Source organism: Tachypleus tridentatus, chromosome 13 (assembly GCF_004210375.1).
Source record: "Tachypleus tridentatus isolate NWPU-2018 chromosome 13, ASM421037v1, whole genome shotgun sequence".
Classification (NCBI taxonomy): domain Eukaryota; kingdom Metazoa; phylum Arthropoda; class Merostomata; order Xiphosura; family Limulidae; genus Tachypleus; species Tachypleus tridentatus.
The window spans coordinates 161,324,898-161,345,102 of NC_134837.1; the positions used below are offsets into that span (position 1 = coordinate 161,324,898).

Here is a 20,205-nt window from a genome sequence, read left to right on the forward strand (position 1 = left end):
TCAAATATCCTTAAATAAGTTGTTTAAAGAAAGCAATTCAGAAAAAAAAAATTTAACAAGATTGAAAACCTGAAAATTTATAAAACATTTTACATCTGAACACTAAGGTGTCTTCATAGTCCAAATACCAATTTGTAAATTGACAGAAGAATTCTCGTTTTAAATTTTGTTTCATAACCGTAATGGACAGTTCCCTAGGGGTCTAAAAACTAAAAACATGTTTTGAAACGTTAACTTTTAATTATAATGATTGAAAGTCAGAGCATTTCTGTGAAACTAAACGTCACGTTCATTAACCTAAATAAGCATCCAACTCGAAAACTAAACGCTTTATACTGGCACTGTTACAAAAGCTAGGTAACTGTTCTTGTTGTTTCACACAGACCGGTCACTATGATCGATCAAGTCAACAGCTTCAATTTTGATATTTTACATCAGTTCCTCTAGATAACAGACTCTCTGTCACACATAGTGATCAAAACCACAACTTTGTATGTTTGAATTATATTTTGTGTTTGATATTTTACATCAGTTCCTCTAGATAACAGACTCTCTGTCACACATAGTGATCAAAACCACAACTTTGTATGTTTGAATTATATTTTGTGTTTGACATCTTACATCAGTTCCTCTAGACGACAGACTCTCTGTCACACATAGTGATCAAAACCACAACTTTGTGTGTTTGAATTATATTTTGTGTTTGATATTTTACAAGGATATTGAAACGTTTCTCTACTGGTGTTCATTAAGGAAAGACTTAGTCATCTCAAAATAAAAATCTGCAGAAAATCCCTTCCTCTGATAACAGTTTATTTCCGATTATGTTTAAATGAAGATTAGGAAAATATTAATCTTACCATGTTTTGTCAAACAAGTTAAACGTAAATTTATGCAAGGATCCACACAAGGGATAAATAATCACAGAACCTTTCTTTCTGATGATAGGTATACATAGGTTTTAAGTTCTTAAAATAACTAGTTCACCTGACATAATTATAAGCCAGGTACTGTCTATTCCAGTTTTTGCATGCGTTTATAATCTACAATAATAGCGTTAATTTTAATTTAGTGTTTAAATAAACAAATGTTACGTGTGAAACAAAATCACTAAAGTTCTTTTATTACGTGAAAAAGTATCTTCCTTTGCTGGTGTTCCTTTTGTGGTTCTCTTTTTTATTGTTCAATAGAACTGCTGTTGTAGTTCGCTTGTTTATTGTTCAATGTGAACTGCTGTCGTGGTTCTCTTTCTTATTGTTCAATGTGAACTGCTGTTGTGGTTCGCTTACTTATTGTTCACTATGAAATGCAGTCGTGGTTTGCTTGTTTATTGTTCACTGTGAACTGATATCGTGGTTCTCTTTCTTATTGGTCAATGTAAACTGCTGTCGTAGTTCGATTGTTTATTGTTCAATATGAACTGTGAACTGATATCGTGGTTCTCTTTCTTGTATATTGTTCAATGTAAACTACTGTCGTAGTTCGATTGTTTATTGTTCAATATGAACTGCTGTCGTGGTTTCCTTCTTTATTGTTCAATGTGAGCTGCTGTCGTGGTTCGCTTGTATATTGTTCAATGTAAACTGCTGTCGTGGTTCGCCTGTTTATTGTTCAGTGTGAACTGCTGTCTAATCTTTCTTAAACTTTCCTCACGTATCATTTACATATTTAATATTTCAGCTATTAAACTTTTAGAGTTTAAACATTAAGATAAATTTATTGACTTAAATAGAAAATAATATTGTAATTACTCCTTATAATGTGTTTACGAAACAAATGTAAGTTGAGCTTCACTTACATAACGTGTTTACTGTTGAAATCTAAGTTGAGCTTTCCGTATATAACGTGTTTACTGTACAGATCTAAGTTGAACTCATAGTGTATAATGATGTACACATTGTAAAAATTCAAAACAAACTTATTGTACTTAATGTGTTTATTGTACAAGTTTAATTCCTAGTGAAGTTGATAGTAGAAAACCTAACTCTTGACAGTTATTTTATGAATTACTTCAAAGCTTATTTAAATGTTTTATAACTGTAAATGTATTCTTCATAACAAAAGGCGTATTTTTAGATATATCAGCTTCATTATTTATAAAACGGTTACTTTAGATTCTATGTTTTAATAAAGATGTCAAGTAACGAGTTCGCTCTTTACTAGTTTTAATCTTATTCACTAGGTTATGTTTAGTGATATTCAAAGAAGTTGAGTAATTAGCAGAAGAAAAAGTTGTACAATTGTGCAAGTATTTGTTTTATGTAGTTGAAGTATCATAGTTAATATATATTATTATATATATATATATATGAGAGAGTTACACAGCAAGGCTTGATAGCAACGTTAGAATATCTCGAGATATTTGATTGGTGGAGGGAAGATTGTGATATAAAGATGAGAGCAAGCATGTGCAACATGCTCTCGTGGGAGACGGCAGTGTACCCAAGAAGATAAGAAGGTTGCTTCTCTTAGGGTAGACTCCGGGCAACTATATTAACGAAGAAGTAAACAAAAAACTAAAAAAGACTTCCGGTACAACTTCGTGTGTAAATACATCAGCACGTCTGTCTCGTTTTTGGCATTTTACGCTATTCTCTCAGCAGGAGAATTATCGTGCTGGCGATTTTATCTGTAGTGAGGGTGGTCATTCTTCTAGTGTTCAACTTGTGCGTCGTCACCGGCAGGCTTAGCTTTCCTATGACTAGAGCAAGATATATTCGTTGCATTTAAATTTAGAGAATGTTTACCGTTTGAGTTTGCAATTTGGTATCTTCGATGAAAGAATTACAGCCGTTTTCATTACCAATCAAACGAACAACATTGATCGGGATATAAAATGCTGTTTTGACTGATGCGTAACTCGACCAATCCGTTCTCAGCACATAACAACCACTGTGTGCTTCAGCGCCCCCAGACGGAGAGAATATTTTACCTTTGAAGCGACAGAATGTTTTCCTTAAGATGTGAATGCAAGGAATTTCTAGTTCTGCTTTACTCGTGATCACGCGCATAAGCGTGAATAATTGTTTCATGATGGGCAAAGCTGTGGACAGGTATAATTACCTACAGCCAGGTCACACATAACATTTATATAGCACAATATTTAGTAATAAACCATAGAAAGAAGAGGTAAGCCAAACCCATTATAGTTTTATTTTGAAAAATGTTATATTGACATTCCAGGGAAGTAACTCAACTATTCATCCGTAAGTTTTATAAATTATGTTGATAATTTGCTTGAAACAATATAGTTCTTTTGATAACTAAACGTCATCTGATTATTTAAAAAAGTAATGTGATACATCATTGGATAAATGTACCTCAGTCATTTCTTTCTTATAAATGCGAGTTAGGACTGGTTTGTGTTACAAAACAAACATCGTACTATTTTTTTCAAAACTGTACGATTTATAGGATGATTATTAAAGCTGTAAAAATATTAAAGCGTTTATTTATTGTAATAACATGGCTGTCTTAAGGATAAGAGTATCTTTCGGAGGTTGCAATTCATTAATCCTTGTGGTATTTTCACTCTATAATGCTTCATACTGAGGAAGGAAAATGGGTATATCGATAAATAAAATTTAAATGTGACACTGAGCGTCTTTTGACGATTTTTGTTTGGGTTTGGTTTCTTTTTGAAGAAGTGAGGTGTGCTATAACAAGTTTATGATAACAATATACTTCTTTGTATTTTTTCTCGTATATGAAATTTAGATTTTGAAGTTCTGGCTCTAAAATGATCACCCCCCACTAGTTGTACAGCGGTATGTCCGCAGACTTAAAACTCTAGAAACCGGGATTCGCTACCCGTGGTGGACAGAGCACAGATGGCCCTTTGTTAAGCTTTGTGCTTAACTGCAAATAAACTAGAAATTTTTCGAAATTGTGTTCCTTGTATGAAAAAGCTTGACCGACACCTTGTATGTTCTTCTTAGAATGAAAATCTATTTTTCGGTGTGTAATGAACCATTTTTAATAACTGAGAACAGAATATATATTATAAAGCATTATTAAAATAAAAAGTTATTTCGTTATTACGAATACGTCTAGTCATTAAATAAATATATATAGTTTTGTTACTACGTAGGTAAATAGTTGAATTACATTCATACTCTCTATTCTTAGAGTGACCCAAACTGATTTGAAACGAAAATCAAAAGGACGCAAGAAAACCGTCAAGGTATGTAATAATATAGATGATTTATTTTAAACGAGACGATAATAATCTCTTACTCTTATCTTATGCTCTTTATCGCTTAGCTTGAAACAAAACAACTGCAATTTTATTTAAATCTGAATTATGCACATGCAAAAGAATAAGGGACAAACATGTCTCTGATAGCTAATCAGTTTCAGGTTAGTCTTAAACTAACTTACACTATCACCTTAGGTCTTAAACTAGAGTGTTATACTATTTGGTGCAGGTGTCGACCCATATCTTTTACCTTTCAAAGCACTTTTAAGTTAATTACTTTTTATATCGTTACGAATATAACCATTTATATACGAGTCAAATTGAAGTAATATTTTATTGTAACGCAATTTATGTGGAAATAATTCAGATTTAAAAATACGTTAATTTACATTTTTAATGTATAAATATGTACGTGTGTGTGGTTAGGTGTGAATGAATTACAGAAAATATTAATAAAGCTCTGACATTAGACCTAACAAATTACATAAGCCTTCTTAGTAACCGATATTAACTGTTATATAATTTTGTTGATCAAAGAGAAAATCGAAGACACATTTCTGCATTTTCTTTACTTTAACAATCACGTACATCCCGCCCCCCAAAAAAGAAAATTATGGAATAAGATCCTGTCAGTCTGGGCATGAAGTACGTCATTAAGTTACTTATTAACGCAGTTATAAATATTTTCTTTTTTGTGCATTTTATTTTAAATATAAAATAAACATAAATAAAATTATATATATATGCATAATGTGATAACAGTTTACCTAAGGAAATTGAAATAATGGATAAGAAGTTCTTGTCCGATTACTTTAATATCTTACATTACCGATTAAAGATGTTGAGTACGTTATATGATAATTATTATTATAGATAATGTCGCTACATCCAGTCGTGTTATAAATGACAATCAAGCATCTTCAAGATAGCCCTACAGCATAATTGTAATTTCGAAAGGCTTCATCATAAAGTTTTAATTTCTGAAACAAACCACTTCCTCCTGCAGCGGCCCGAAATGGCCAGGTGAACTAAGGTGTTCAACTCGTAATCGTAATAGATTATGATTACGTAATCTGATTACGTAATCGTAATCTATTAATTGGCAAAAGAGTAGCCCAAGAGTTGGCGGTGGGTGATGATGACTAGCTGCCTTCCCTCTAGTCTTACACTGCTAAATTAGGGATAGCTAGCGCAGATAGCCCTCGAGTAGCTTTGCGCGAAATTCAAAACAAACAAACAATCCTCCTGCAAGTTTCTAAAAATCATTTAGTGTACGAGGAAGGTGGTTCCATAGTGTTCAAAACGTTCGGACACACAGACATTCACAGGCACTGCTTTTGGCAGCTTAACCAGAATATACCTTTTTATGGAATAGTATGAAAACTTACTTCATTTTAAAGCTCATAAGATTCATGAGGTTTAAATGGCTAGCTCGTGAAAGCAGATTATCTACATGTGACTTGTGTCACTTTTTCAGAAGAAGATATTTTTTTAATATGTCTGTTACGTATTACTATTTCAAATTGTCTAACACTGAGTTAGAAGTTAATTAAGTGCCGATATATATCCAATCTACAATATTTGCTAGCAAGATTGATACACACAAATATATTTTAATAAACAAACAATAATACAAGTTACAATGACAGTTATTACATATAATGATTTACATACACGGTTTTACAAACTTCCAGATAGTATTAAGTCTTCTATCTGGTCTGGAACTGGATATCTTATCAAGGGTTCAGCGAATTAAATTTTAGTCAATAAGGATACAATTCATTTAACGCAGAGTTAGCTAACTCCCAAAAAATTCTCGAGTTTTCTATCAATGAAATTATATAATGTTTTCGTAAAAATATTAATGTTCGATATGAATCCACTAAAATTAAATGGTTGGTAATGTTCAAAATTTATAAACGTTCCTGGTCATTATATTTGAGTTTCCTGATTAATAAGTGTTAATAACAGGTATAGCTTTCGAGTTTTATAGTATACCAATTATAACAAGCCAATAATATATACTATCTCTCAGCACGTTATGTTGGTTACATTTATAGGCGTGAGAATAGTTTCTAGAAATTTCAGCCTGCACAACAATACTGATGAATACTGATGATATACTAGTGCTTACAAACACACATGCACATGTATTGTTGATTCTTACACTCAAGAATCTTCTACAACTTAAATAAATAAGTGGCAATTTTGTAATACAGATTTAACACTATAAAATATGTAGATTTCTAAATAGAAATTTAACTTGAACAAACATCGATACTGAAATAGATATATAATATTAAATCTGTTACATGTTGCTTACCGTTGCCTGGGGCATATTTTGTCACTGATTTTCTTTATCTGGATTCTCGCCTGTTACAAGTAGTCGCACTTTGATTACCATGGCTGAGGTTCGACCTGTTGCAGGTCTCTTTCTATATAATCCTGGCTCCCTGCTTGATTCATATTCCTTTGCTTTCCAATATGAGAGTAATATCTCTGTCTTAGGAACTCTAAAGCCATCGATCTTTATGATCTGTGTATGCTAATATCTTGTGTTATAAAGAAACGTCATTTATCCTTTCCTAAAGTTATAAATTTTTGATGGTATCAAACGATCAATGACAAAATATAGTTCTGAAATGCTCTTTCACCGCAACTGTATATTTGATGTGGCTGTCATGTTACTTGTTGGTGTAAATATATAAAAATGTTTTAAGATTTAAAGTGCTAAACCTAAAAAGTCTGCCTGTTACCATCTTGGATATTTATGGAATATGGGTAACTCTACTTTCAATACACTATTAGTTCAAATTGGAACCACAAACCCTGACTTTCTTTGTGAAAACAATAATCCAACTGGTCTTCATAACGCATTATAAGTCCAACCTTAACGACAAGATCTTCTTATCTCTAAATATTGAAATGTTCTAAGTCTTCTGAACTGAAATAATTACAGGCATCTGTGGTCCAGCGTCTCTAAGTTTCTTCCAGGTGCTCCAAGGTACAGACACATTGCGAAGTTGTGCAAAAGATGGAGTTACTCTTTTCAGTTTGGTTAAGTTTTTCTCTGACTATTACTTAAAAACTTATTAAAGCTGGCACAGCTATTCTTAAAGTCATCATATCTTATATCTCTAACTTTTTCCTAACAAACTCACAATATTTAGGAATATGACATAATTTGTTTAAACCTAGAACCTACAGCAACCCAATTTAAATCTGTTTTGCCTTGAAAATGATACATATCACTCCATGAAATGTCATATTTTTGTATATATCATTGAGACGTAATCCTGCTCTACGGATTGTTCTGTTCACCACAGGATGAAACCTCCTCAACATCCTTGCGATAATGCAATCTCAATTGCAGAGAAGGTTTTAAGTATTCAATGGTATTAAAACCTAATATCCCATACCGTTATCAGACTACAATATTTAGTATATAGATCTAAATCTTCTTTTGCTATATCTTTGAATGACTATAAGTTTATATCGCAACCTTATACTACAGTGAGACCACAGTCACAAAAGATGAATATTTTGACCACAAGATGCAGATTCAATTATTGATTTAGTACAATTATTACTATTTTGATCACTTGGTGTGTCACTTGCACGAACGCCAAACACATGCTATTAGTGCTTCAGTTTTTCAGACGAACACTGACTTTAACAGTTAAAATGGTCTTTCCATCCATAAGGAATCACTGATATGTCTTGATTTGTGTTCATTACCAGAATACATCTTTCTCACTTGGCAATATGGTGATGTCAGCTGGTAAACATAATTCTTTGTTTGGTTCTCCATCTTTGTTCTGGCCATGTTGTAGACACATTTATCATGTGTTAGGTGAAGGATTTCCAGATCACTACAACTATGGTATGCTGGAAGGACCTTCACAAAAAGCTTCAGTGCATCCAGACATAAACACTTCTCATGATTGCTTACTACTAATATCCATTCCTCTGTCCTTATGTCTTCAGAGTATGATATACACAGATTGATTCTCTACAATGATGGTCACATGATAAATAGTAACTTGAAGAGTCCTCTCTATTCATCAAAGAACTCATTCAGTCCATTTGGAGTCATTCGCCGTTTTCTTTCAATAAAAACTGAGAGATGTCTCTTCCACGTAAAAATACCTCAGTCTGAAAGAAGAGACATCTCTCAGTTTTCATTGAAAGAAAATGGCTAGTGAAAACAAGACAAAAACAGCTAATCTGACCATGCCAAACTTTCATATCAAAGTAGCAACATAATTTATAATTTACAATCACAGTGGTATTCTAGAAAAATAACATATACAACATTTTAGTTACTAATGAGAATTTTTGTATTTGGTTAACTGAAGGGCAAACAAAGGACCTTTAACTATGGATTCAAAAATAAGAGGAGATTAAAGTTGTATATTGCAAAACCCCCCCCACAGTGGTTCAGCGGTATGTCTGCGGACTTACAACACTAAAACCGGGTTTCGATATCCGTGGTGGGCAGAGCACAGATAGCCCATTGTGTAGCTTTGTGCTTCGTTCAAAACAACAACAACAGCATAATGCAAAGCTGAACTCAATATCTGATTCAACTAAAACCGGGTTTAAAGTTATCGTAATTTTCGTAAATGAAATGGGTAGAATGTGTTAGAAAACCTAGAAACGTTAATGTATTATAACATAATCTTCTGTTTCAATGAAGTTCCCAGTGTCTTTCTTTTAGTTCCCAGCATTTTCGACTAATAGATATGTTTGTAAAAACTTTACCTTTATTATTCTAATAGTCTTCTTTTAAATACAGTAATACTCATTGCAACCTGAGGAAACCAAACTCTTTTATTTCTATCTTATCACACTTTTGCCTTTTTCTTTTCATTTCAGCCTTTCTTTATATATATTTCAGTCATAATCTGCTAGTGATTGAACGATTTATTCTCCAATGAGTTTACTAATGCTTTTGTTTTCTAATGTTTATCTCACCTTTTCTCTAGTATTTAAATACCATTTAATTTTACATTTTTCCTCTGACCAGGAGGTCTCTATCCTTATAATTGAAATATTTTTTTTCGTTTGCATGAATAAAATATGCTCCAGCAGTCTGTTTGTATTATCTAGTTTGCAGACCATCATGTAGCTGTGTTTTTTCGTTTTCTGACATGTGATTTGATAAAAGTTGGTTTCTACCCGTCTGTCAGATCAAGAGCTGTGATATCAAATGGGTTATGACTTTTGTACCCATATTAATGTCAGTTCTTTCCTACTATGATTCTTCCTCATAAAAGTACTGCATATAGACATATTCTTGTTTCTTGCCATTTAGGAATGTAATACGTTGCTGTGCACTTTAAAAAAAACAAAAAACAAGATATCTCTAAACATTTTATGACTAATACGACATAAATTGGGACCAAACAGTTTTTTTATGGATCAGAAACCATTTTATAAAGTACATAATCTAAAGTGTATCTTTTTTTTTTAGCAATAGAGTTATGTAAACAATCTAATTTTTGATAAATGTTAACGCTATTCATGAATCTGGCAAAATTATGATCAAAAGCTAATGTAGAAACCCGTTTTCGTTTTTTGAATTTTCGCACAAAACTACACAAGGGCTACCTGCACTAGTTGTCCCAAATTTAGCGGTGCAAAACTAGAGGAAAGGCAACTAGTCATCACTATCCATCGCCAGCTATTGGGCTACTCTTTTTTACCAACGAATAGTAAGATTGGCCGTAATATTATAAAGCCTTCATGGTTGAAAGGGTTAGCATGTTTGGTGGTACAGGCATTCGGATCTGCAATTGTCAAATTACGAGTCGAACGCCCAAGCTACATTCTGTTCTTTTTAGGTGTCATGAAAAACAAAGTTTGTTTTTTCAAACGTTTCAAACTTTTTAAAAATGTATTTATAACTACAAACGTTACGTTCCTCAAGTGCGTTTGTTAATAATGACATTAGCGATGTCGAGAAAACCCACTTGTAGAGAAATATACATGTAAAATATATATATAAAAACGGCTCGTTTGGGTTGAGAAAATATTTTACGTAGATCAGCGACCTTCTACGTAAAATATTTTCTCAACCCAATCGAGCCGTTTTTACATATATAATAATGACATTGTCCTTAGAACTGGAAAAGTTATTTTTGGTGTTTTGAAATGACATGTTGCTACGTAGACATGTTATTTATGTAGTTTATCTTTGTTTTATTCAGTTTTTAATAGATTAAACTAGCTTATAGCTTCTGATCAATGTCAAGTCGTATGCACTTTTCTATATAATAAAATATTGGCTTCATTTTATCTCTGATAGTAGATGTCATATCTATTTCGAAGACGATTTTAAAAGCAGCTATAATCTATGATATTGAAAAATGGGACAACTATAAACGTGTATAATACCTATATATGATGGACTCCATATTCGAAACCATTCGACGATGCAATGCAGAGAATTTGACAATCATTTGTAATAAAATAAGTGAAGGCAGAGCTAATCGCATTAATGAATGATTTGTATCTGTTAACGCAATGGTTTTTTGCTACAGGTCTCGCAGGTGTGGCGCCATGAGCAACACGTTAAACATCTAATGGTTAGTTTATTTGTTTTCGTCGGAGAGAAGATCAGTTAAACTAGAATCACATCAATCCGTTTTTGACTAGATATATATATATGTCGAAATTTCACTATGATATTTATATATTTTCAACTTAGAAGTATAATAATTTCTGGATTTGTATTTTTTTCTAGATTTCCCTGTGTTCTCTCATTAGGATATTAATGTAAATAATTCAAAAGACTCAGGAGGATAGTTAGTTCAAATATTTCTTTATTTATTTAAAACATCTGTTTCTATTATTGTCTCTATACTTTCAAGCTGGAAATGTAAGCTGACTCGTGTATTTTGTATATAAAAAGTCGTAAAATAACAATGTGGTTAATACATTTTTATTCCCATGAGCTGTTTGTTCGTTCATCAAACGGTAGTTTAACATTTTTAATACAAATGGTATTTTTGAACAATTTTTTACCACAGGCAAGAAGTAGAAGGTTTGAGATCATCTTAAGCCACATCTTTAAAATTCTACACGTGTGCCTACATTAGTTTGTTTGTACTGCTTTCAACTAAACACCAAGAACCAACCTAGTGTTGTAGCGTACAGACAGCGTGTCAATTTAATGTAGCCACGCCTTTCTGTCTAACAATCCGCTATGATTGACATGATGTCTAAAAGCCGAGATCTTAAGAGTAATTATGTCCGTCATAGAGACGACAGACTATGACAGGCTTATCTTTTAACAGAATATATATACATATATATCATAGTTGCTAGTACGGATTCTATTTGCATTCCACCTTTTTGTATTATTTCATGACCACATGCGGAGAATATAAACTTGTATATTATTGAACAAACAATTGCACGTGTTTTTTGTCTCACAAGAAGCAAGTGACAGCACATCTTTAACGTACGAAGACTTTTTGATGTACTTAAAGACTCATTAGGGCTAGCTGGTAATGTTTCTTTAATATTGTAAAATATAAAGTACTTTTAAAAGGTAACCTAGGATGTTTTAAAGCATCGATAAACTAAAGTACTCTAATACAATACAGGTTATACACGTATGTCCTGCAATGCGAGGCATAAGATATATCATAAGCAATGATCACGGTGAATTATTACCGCCTTCTACAACAAAGTGAGTAATTAATAGTAAAGGAAAATATGTAAGTTCGTGATGTATTTTCATTACTTCATTCCTTGTAACTTATACCAAATCTCTTTACTCCAACTTTGTAAATATATTAAAACTGTTCTAAATAAACCGAACAATTTAAGCGAAGTAATACTTTGTATAACTTCATCCTTCGGGCAACAACCCCTTCAGTTCTAAAGCCTGAGATCACGATTAACTGGGCGTGCTACCTCATTCAGATGTTTGCAAGTGATCTCCCGTTGCGAAACCTACATTAGAAAAGTATAGTGTATAGACTAACAAGTTCTTAAAGTTTTCTCCATTATTAGTCTTGTAGTTCTTTTTGTCTTCCTCCACTCTTTAATACAAGAGATATAAAGATGTGGCAAATGTGATTTTGGGGTTGAGAATAAGACGAGAATCCAGAGGTCTAACGTTGCCTTACCACTCAAATGTTCAACTCTTGAGAATAGCATCCTCTGATTTGTTAGAGTTATTTCTAAACGCAGGATACAATTTTTTTTTTAAGTTGGAAGAACTGATGTCAGGCAAAAACATTGATCTCAGTTAGGTTATAAACGAGATTTTGATGAAAAACATAATAATGGACAACTTAGACTCTTTAGTGCATATAGAATCAAAATGAGACTTTGGCCTTAATTGAATGTTATTGGTATTTCAATAAAATATTAATACTGATTATCTCAGTCTATAAACACAGATATTAAGTCAATAAACATTAAATACAGGCATTGATTTATTCACTACGACAACAAGCTTCCAAGTCTGATATTTATTTGAGAGTTACAAAAAATTTTAAGGCTGATTTATGTGCTAAACTTGAAATAAGAACACTGATATAAAACTGCCACAAGAGGATATTAGCCAGACTTTAGAACGTACAACGATACAAAAAATATTCAGAAACTTATTTACGTAGTTATAGAAAACCGTATTTCATAAAAACAACTTTTTTATATTTTTTTTAATGGAAGGATAGCACTTTTAATACACACACAGGTACTGCGATTTATTGTAGTGTAATACAAACATTGCAAGTTCTATTAGTAAAGTCCACAGACTGTAATTTGTATCAGTAAAGTGTATGGAAAGTTTTATTTCTCTACGCTTAGTCGATTTCAGCTGTATTGTATTTAGGGTGCTACTTTAACTGGGTTATATTTGATAATTATTTACCAAAACATATAAAATAGGATAACTCATTTTTTACTAGAATGATAGAATCATAAATTTAACTAGTGCTCCAGTAATTCTTCCTTTTTAACCAAATAATCTTGTTTGTATGAGCTGTTTTCGGTTTGACTATTTTTATCAGAATGTCATTAATTCTGTCACATGGCCCGGCATGGCCAGGTAGTTAAGGCACTCGACTCGCAATCCGAGGGTTGCTGGTTCGAATCCCCAAACACCAAACATGCTCCCCTTTTCAGCCGTGAGGAGGTTATAACGTGACGGTCAATCCCACTATTCGTTGGTAAAAGAATAACCCAAGAGTTGGCGGTGAGTGGTGATGACTAGCTGCCTTCCTTCTAGTCTTACACTGCTAAATTATGGACTGCTAGCGCAGATAGTCCTCATGTAGCTTTGCGCGAAATTAAAAACAAACAAACAATTCTGTCACTTTCTGATATTTTATTATTCTTTTGTTAAATATCATTAGAATACATTCACAACTTCATATGTTTTTTAATTGTGTGACTTGTCTCTGTGTGTTAAGGATGTTTGGTATTATCGACTGAAAAACTAAAGTTTGTTCATTTTGAGAGTGCTTACATTTTGTTTGTGTTACGTTATCAATATTTAAGTATAAATATTGAAGCTAATGTTAAAGTTTTAAATCGTAACAGCTGTTAATAACTCAATATCATTTATGTAGAAAACATTTATACTCTATATGAGTTTATAGCTTAATACTAGCTATACATGTACTTCACAGTATGGGCTACAATTTCTTAAGTATTACCAAATATATCCTTATATTTTTTATCTTGTTATGTTCCATTTTATGTAAAGTTATTTAAAGGCAAAATTCTACATTCAATGCAAATTGCATTAAGTTTACTATGAGATGAGGGAAGATAAAAGAAAAGGCAAAATCTAATATGCATCATTGAATTAGTGCTTAAAATTATACGAATTCGTTGATTTTGTTCGTTATATATTCTAGATTATTATTTGGTAATCTCTATTATTCAATATATGTATCTAATTCATTTGCAGTAGCAATTTTAAAATCGTGGTAATTTAAGCCTGGTCTCACGTTGCCAAGAGGTCTAATCCCTTCATTTGTGTGAGAGATACAATTTCAAGTTGTTCTATGACAACTGCTTTTGCGCTTTATCCTCGGGTGCAAAATGATTGAAATCTAAACTAGCTTACAGAATCCATCAGGTGCAAACTACCTCCATCCTTTTAACGCAATTGCTAAAAAGATAAAGTTTTGTTACCTATAGATTAGTTGTAATTTCTAAAAAAACTGCTAAATGATCTCCTTAGCTCATCTTCCAGAAAATAAGTTTACTTATTTATTTTTTATTTTTGCTTTCTTATAACACTTTTTGAAACACTTATTGATTACAAAATAAAATCAGCAATATAAGGAGATCAAAATTTTCCAATAAGGTGCCCTTTTTTTCTTTGGTTAATAATGTAATGTAGGTTTAACATTCAACACTTTTAAACGTTTCTTGTCATTTAATTTCATTTACTGTTAAAAGTCAATATATAATGCCCTGTTATTAATTTTGTTGTCATTTACTATTTCTTTTTGAAATGTTTCTAAACCTTTATTTTGATCATCACCGAGATGAATTAGGTTGTAAAAAACAAATTTACCATCATTTCCGGTGTGAAAGTGTGGTTTGTTTTGAATTTCTCGCAAAGCTACACGAGGGTTAACTGCGCTAACCGTCTCTAATTTAGCAGCTGGTCATCACCACCCACCACCGATTCTTGGGCAACTACTTTACCAAAGAACAGTGGAATTGACCGTAACATTATAATGTCTTCACGGCTGAAAGGGCGAGCATGTGTGGTGGTATGACGGGGACGAGCCTGCGACCCTCAGATTACGAGTAGAGTTCCTTAACCAAGTGGCCATGCCGAGCCCCAGCGTGAAGGAAGATCATGTTATAACAAATATATCAATGAATAACAAAAAAATGACTGGAGACTAAATAAAAAGTGAAATATCACATTCGTTGTCAAAAGAATGCGTAAGAATATATCGAGTGCTTTTCCTGTTGCTTTTGAGCTTTAATTGTCTGTGAAATGCAATTTTCCGATAAAAAGATCTCATATTATGGCGTAGCTTAATGGTTAGAGTGATTAAACTGAGAAATCGAGGGTATATGTTTGATGTCTCGTTGCTGAAAAACAAAAAATGAACTCCGCACATTGAGTCTGTGAGATCACTATTAAAGTGATGGTAAAACCTCATGATCTGATAAGGAAAAGGTAGCCATAAAGTTGGCGGTGAGTGCTATTAACTGGATGCTTTTTTTTAGTATATCAGTTTAAAGTTAAGGAAAACTATTTCAAATTACGAACAAAGTCTCAAGTTTCATGGAATAGTTGGTGGTGTGCTGGATCGACATATTCAATATAATTTTTCGCTAATTATTTTTAATTACCTTCGTGCAATATGTTCGTATACGTAGTTGTTTTTCTACTCTTTCGTATGTATATTTTTTATTCTTTATTGTTAAGAAAAATATTTCATCGACAATATCTGAATTTCAGATCGTCTACAGATGACTAAGCGGTCTTTCGTCAGGATAATAATACTAAAAACGGGGTTTTTGTACCTTCTGTGAACAGAGAAAAATAGCCCATTGTATAACTTCGTGTTCTAAAGCAAACAAAAAAGTACTCTAGATCACTAGATATCGTTATATAACATAGCTGTAATTGTGTTTTTTTTTGTTCTGTTCCTGGTTCTCAATTATCTCATGAATTGTTGATTCGGTAGCTGAATCATGGTCTCTTTTTGTTAATTTGTAGCGTTGAAGAATAACTTATATTTTATGTTTTTGATGTATTACGACAAGTTTCAATCATGCAAATATAAAGTGATTTCATTATCGGCAGTAACTTAAGCTTCAGAAAAAAATGTATGATGTAACCAGAAATGGTGTTGATGGCAGTTTATTGTTTTTGTTTTGTTTGTTTTTTGGAATTTCGCACAAAGCTGCTCGAGGGCTATCTGTGCTAGCCGTCCCTAATTTAGCAGTGTAAGACTAGAGGGAAGGCAGCTAGTCATCACCACCCACCGCCAACTCTTGGGCTACTCTTTTACCAACGAATAGTGGGATTGACCGTCACATTATACGCCCCCACGGCTGGGAGGGCGAGCATGTTCAGCGCGACTCGGGCGCGAACCCGCGACCCTCGGATTACGAGTCGCACGCCTTACGCACTTGGCCATGCCAGGCCGAGGCAGTTTATTGATATCTTGTTATAACCTTTTGCCCTTATGTGACCTCAAACTCGGTTAACTCTATTCACAAATTATTTTTTTCTTTACCGTCGTAAGCACGTCATGGCCACGTGGTTAAGGCACTCGGCTTCTCATCTGAGGGCTGCGGAGTTGAATCCCCATCGTACCAAACATGCTCGCTCTTTCAGCTGTGGGGGCGTTCTAATGTGACACTCAATCCCACAATTCGTTGGTGAAAGAGTAGCCCAAGAGTTGGGGTAGGTGGTGATGACTAGCTGCCTTCCCTCTTGTCTTACACTGCTAAATCAGGGACAGTTAGCGCAGACAACCCTCGTGTAGCTTTGTGCGAAATTCCAAAACAAACAAACTTACACTGCTAAATCAGGGACAGTTAGCGCAGACAGCCCTCGTGCAGCTTTGCGCCAAATTAAAAAACAAATAAACTTATCATTTACAAGATCTTTAACTTAACGGAACCAATAATAACCAAGTAGTTTGGATTTCAGACTGTGAGTGAACAGTAATAAACGGTGTAGGGCAAACAATTCCGAGATTTTAAAATGTAAAGGGGTAGGAATTCTTTAATGTTCTCCAGATTAACGGGAAAACTTGTAATACAGAATATTTATAGAGATGAGATCCGAAGCAACATTTTATATTAACTTCACCCGTCCTCCAACCCAAAAAACTTCTGTGATGAAACTGGAAACATCTCCTGGTTTAATGATTTGAATAAAATGACAGTTCACAACCTAAATAATCACAAACGTTCAGCCACATTTTTATTTGGCCAACAAAACTGGAACTAAAAAAAAAAAACACTTTAACTATACACTCACTGAGTCTCCTGATGTAGCTTCAATGAACTCTTATACTCTTTGTTTACTTAATAGAAGTCTTGGAAGTCAATGTCACCAACAATAAAACATCTGTGGAAAATATGACAATATTTGAGGTCTAAGATCAATGTCGCCGTTCTTCACAGAAACTTGTTATAGCAGAAGTTATTCACGTATAGTCAAAACATTCTTAGGGCAGCTAGAAACCTGGAACATCATCCTTATAATATGCATGTTTGTTTTGGATTTCGCGCAAAGCTACACGAGGGCTTTCTGCGCTAGCCGTCCTTAATTTAGCAGTGTAAGACTAGAGGGAAGGCAGCTAGTCATCACCACCCACCACCAACTCTTTGGCTACTATTTTAGCAACAAATAGTGGGATTGACTATCACATTATAATGCCCCCACGGCTCAAAGGGCGAGCATGTTTGGTGTGACGGGGATTCGAACCTGTGACCCTCGAGTAAGTAACTTAACTACCTGGCCATGCCAGGCTTATATATAAATATTAATTTAAGAGTTTTTTTTAATGAATAATGATGTTGTTATGATATGAGTATCGTTGATGTATTTAAGCTGTATGTTCGTGTTGTTTTAGTATTCTATTCTTCTGATATCCCGATGTTTCGGGTGGCCTTAGTATAAAGTTTATTTCTTTAGATATATATATATACAGTTATTAGGTTTCAGCTCTTACAGGCGACAAAGTCGTGTTTGTTCTGTTGATACTGTTGTTACTAATTTTTTAACTTGATTCCTGTTCAACGTTCTAGATACAACATCTTACATTACTTTAAATACAATATTAAATACATTACATTGAAATAATCCACGAGTAGTAAAGCGAAAAAGACAGTTATAGTGAATTGCTTAACTGGTTTTTAACTTGATTCACGTCCACACAAACTCTGATGATAACATTAGAAGACTCGTCGATTTATAAAGATAGTGCTAGTGCATTATGTGGTTAATAATTCATTATACATAAAGGAAATGTTGAGAAAAGATCTTGAACCTGTATAGAATGGGTCACGTTTATCCAGACATGTACAGTCACATAAGTAACTACATATGTAACATTAGAATAAAGAATAAAGCAGGCAATACTGAGATATGTAGAACACGATAAACATCTAGAAAATCACTAAATGTGGTCTGAAAACTTGAACGCAGTTTTGGGACTCATGTCATACCGCTTGTCAGATGATAAGCTGATTACTTTAATCGCCAAACAAATTAATTTTTCTTACAGCATAGCAGAATGAATAATGCATATATTTTGTACATGATATGCTAAATTTAAAATTGTTTTGAAGATTTAAACTATTAACTTGTGGTATCTTTTCTAACTGGCTCGCGACACACAGAAAACTGTAACTGTGCTTGATAGCAGAGTGAAGAAATAGTTATTATTATTTCGAATTTATCTAAAAGTTAGCTTATAATGTTATGACAAGGCATATTAAATTAGGTTAAGCGAAAACTATCTACCTCATTTTCTAAGATATTTGTCTGTAGCTAGTTTTTAAGACCAAGTTTTATTAAATAACTTAGAACATTTTGTCAGTCACAGTAAGTTTAAATAATAGTCTTTCTGCCGGCTTAAAGTCATGAATTTATGTTCTTCATAAAAGTGCTATTATTGATTCGTATTTTCGGGCCCGGCGTGGAGCAGTACTTTGACTGTAAATTCTAAAATTCGTTATTATTGAAGTTTTTGCTGTAAAAGCGTATACTCCACAATTTGGTGTCGTAAATATGCTAGAGGACTGATTATCAAATCCTATCACCAAACAAAGTAGTCCGGGAATTTGTTTGTTGATGCAGTGGACTAGCTATCTACCCTGTAGACTGTAAGCTCAAACATATTGATGACATGCGCAGATATTCCTCGTATAGCTTTGTGGGATATATTTAAACAAAAATTGTAATTTGATTTATAAATCAAAACTTTGATTTGGTTATAGTTATGAGGACAAACATTTGATATATTTCTTCTATCTCTGTTTGTCAAACTTATCACTAACGAAATTTCTAGTTTTACATTATGTTTCTCTATTAGTAATGCCTGTCCAAGCTTGTTAAAAGTTGTCTGTGCGTGTCAAAATAGAATTTGTTTTATGTGGTTATATCTATTAAAGTCGTAATGTTTATTAAGTCTTCAGTCTTTAGTTATCTTAAAGAACGTATTTAAGCACCTGATTTTTGCTAAGACTCGCTAGTTTCTTATATATGTCACAGTTGCACACGTTAGTTTTATAGATGCAAGATTAATCAGTTGTTGTTAAAGAGAGATATGTTGGCCCGTAACTGTCAACACAGATTGTGCTGTTATTCTGGGGATTTCTTTTGACTGTAGTTCTCTAAGTGTTGTTTCAGTTATTAGTTAGTCTTTCTTTGATAAATTGTTTAGGCAGAGTATTCATGATGAAACTTTGTAGAACGGACGGCAACTGCCTGTTGTGGAGACACAAGTGTAGAGAACGACGTTTCGAAAGTCTTCCGTCTTTTGTCCATTCTACAAAGTTTCAACATTAATTAGGCTTATTTCGTATTCTAATGAAGGTATTTAATTGTTCCATAGTGATTGCAGCTGTCAGAAATAGGTCGTTTTAACTGCAGCTAATTTTCTCTCGAGTAGCAGTAGTTGTCGAAATTTAGTTTTTATCGAATGTTTTTTGTTTGTTTCTGATGGTTATAGAAACAGTCAAGGTTTTCGAGCAAAAGAATATCTTTAAATGAAGTTTTGCTTAATAGAACTTTATAAAAGATATTTATACTGATATGATGACAATATAAAATCTTTCAGCTTTGCTTCAGTCTGTTGGGCTTTCAATCAAAATGTCGCTATTCTAATCCGTCGAGAAGCTTCTCTCGTGCATGTGGTTAGTACTTGTTCTGTGTAATTCCATTTTGTATGGCTAACAGCCTACTAAAATGTGTTGCAGTTTTTATTCTATAGCTTCCATTGTTCCCTTTTGCTCCTTTTTTTACCTCCAAAACTTCTGACAGA

General features: G+C 33.2%; 1 protein-coding gene across 10 annotated transcripts in view; it reads left to right on the plus strand.

The window, feature by feature from the left end:
- The window catches only part of LOC143240345 (GATA-binding factor 2-like), a 311,086-nt gene that overhangs the window by 73,546 nt on the left and 217,335 nt on the right, over positions 1-20,205 (plus strand). For all 10 annotated transcript variants that reach the window (XM_076482622.1, XM_076482636.1, XM_076482631.1 and 7 more), the window contains exon 2: positions 4,129-4,183. In XM_076482622.1, coding sequence (XP_076338737.1) covers positions 4,129-4,183 — 55 coding nt within the window. The remainder of the gene's footprint in view (positions 1-4,128; positions 4,184-20,205) is intronic.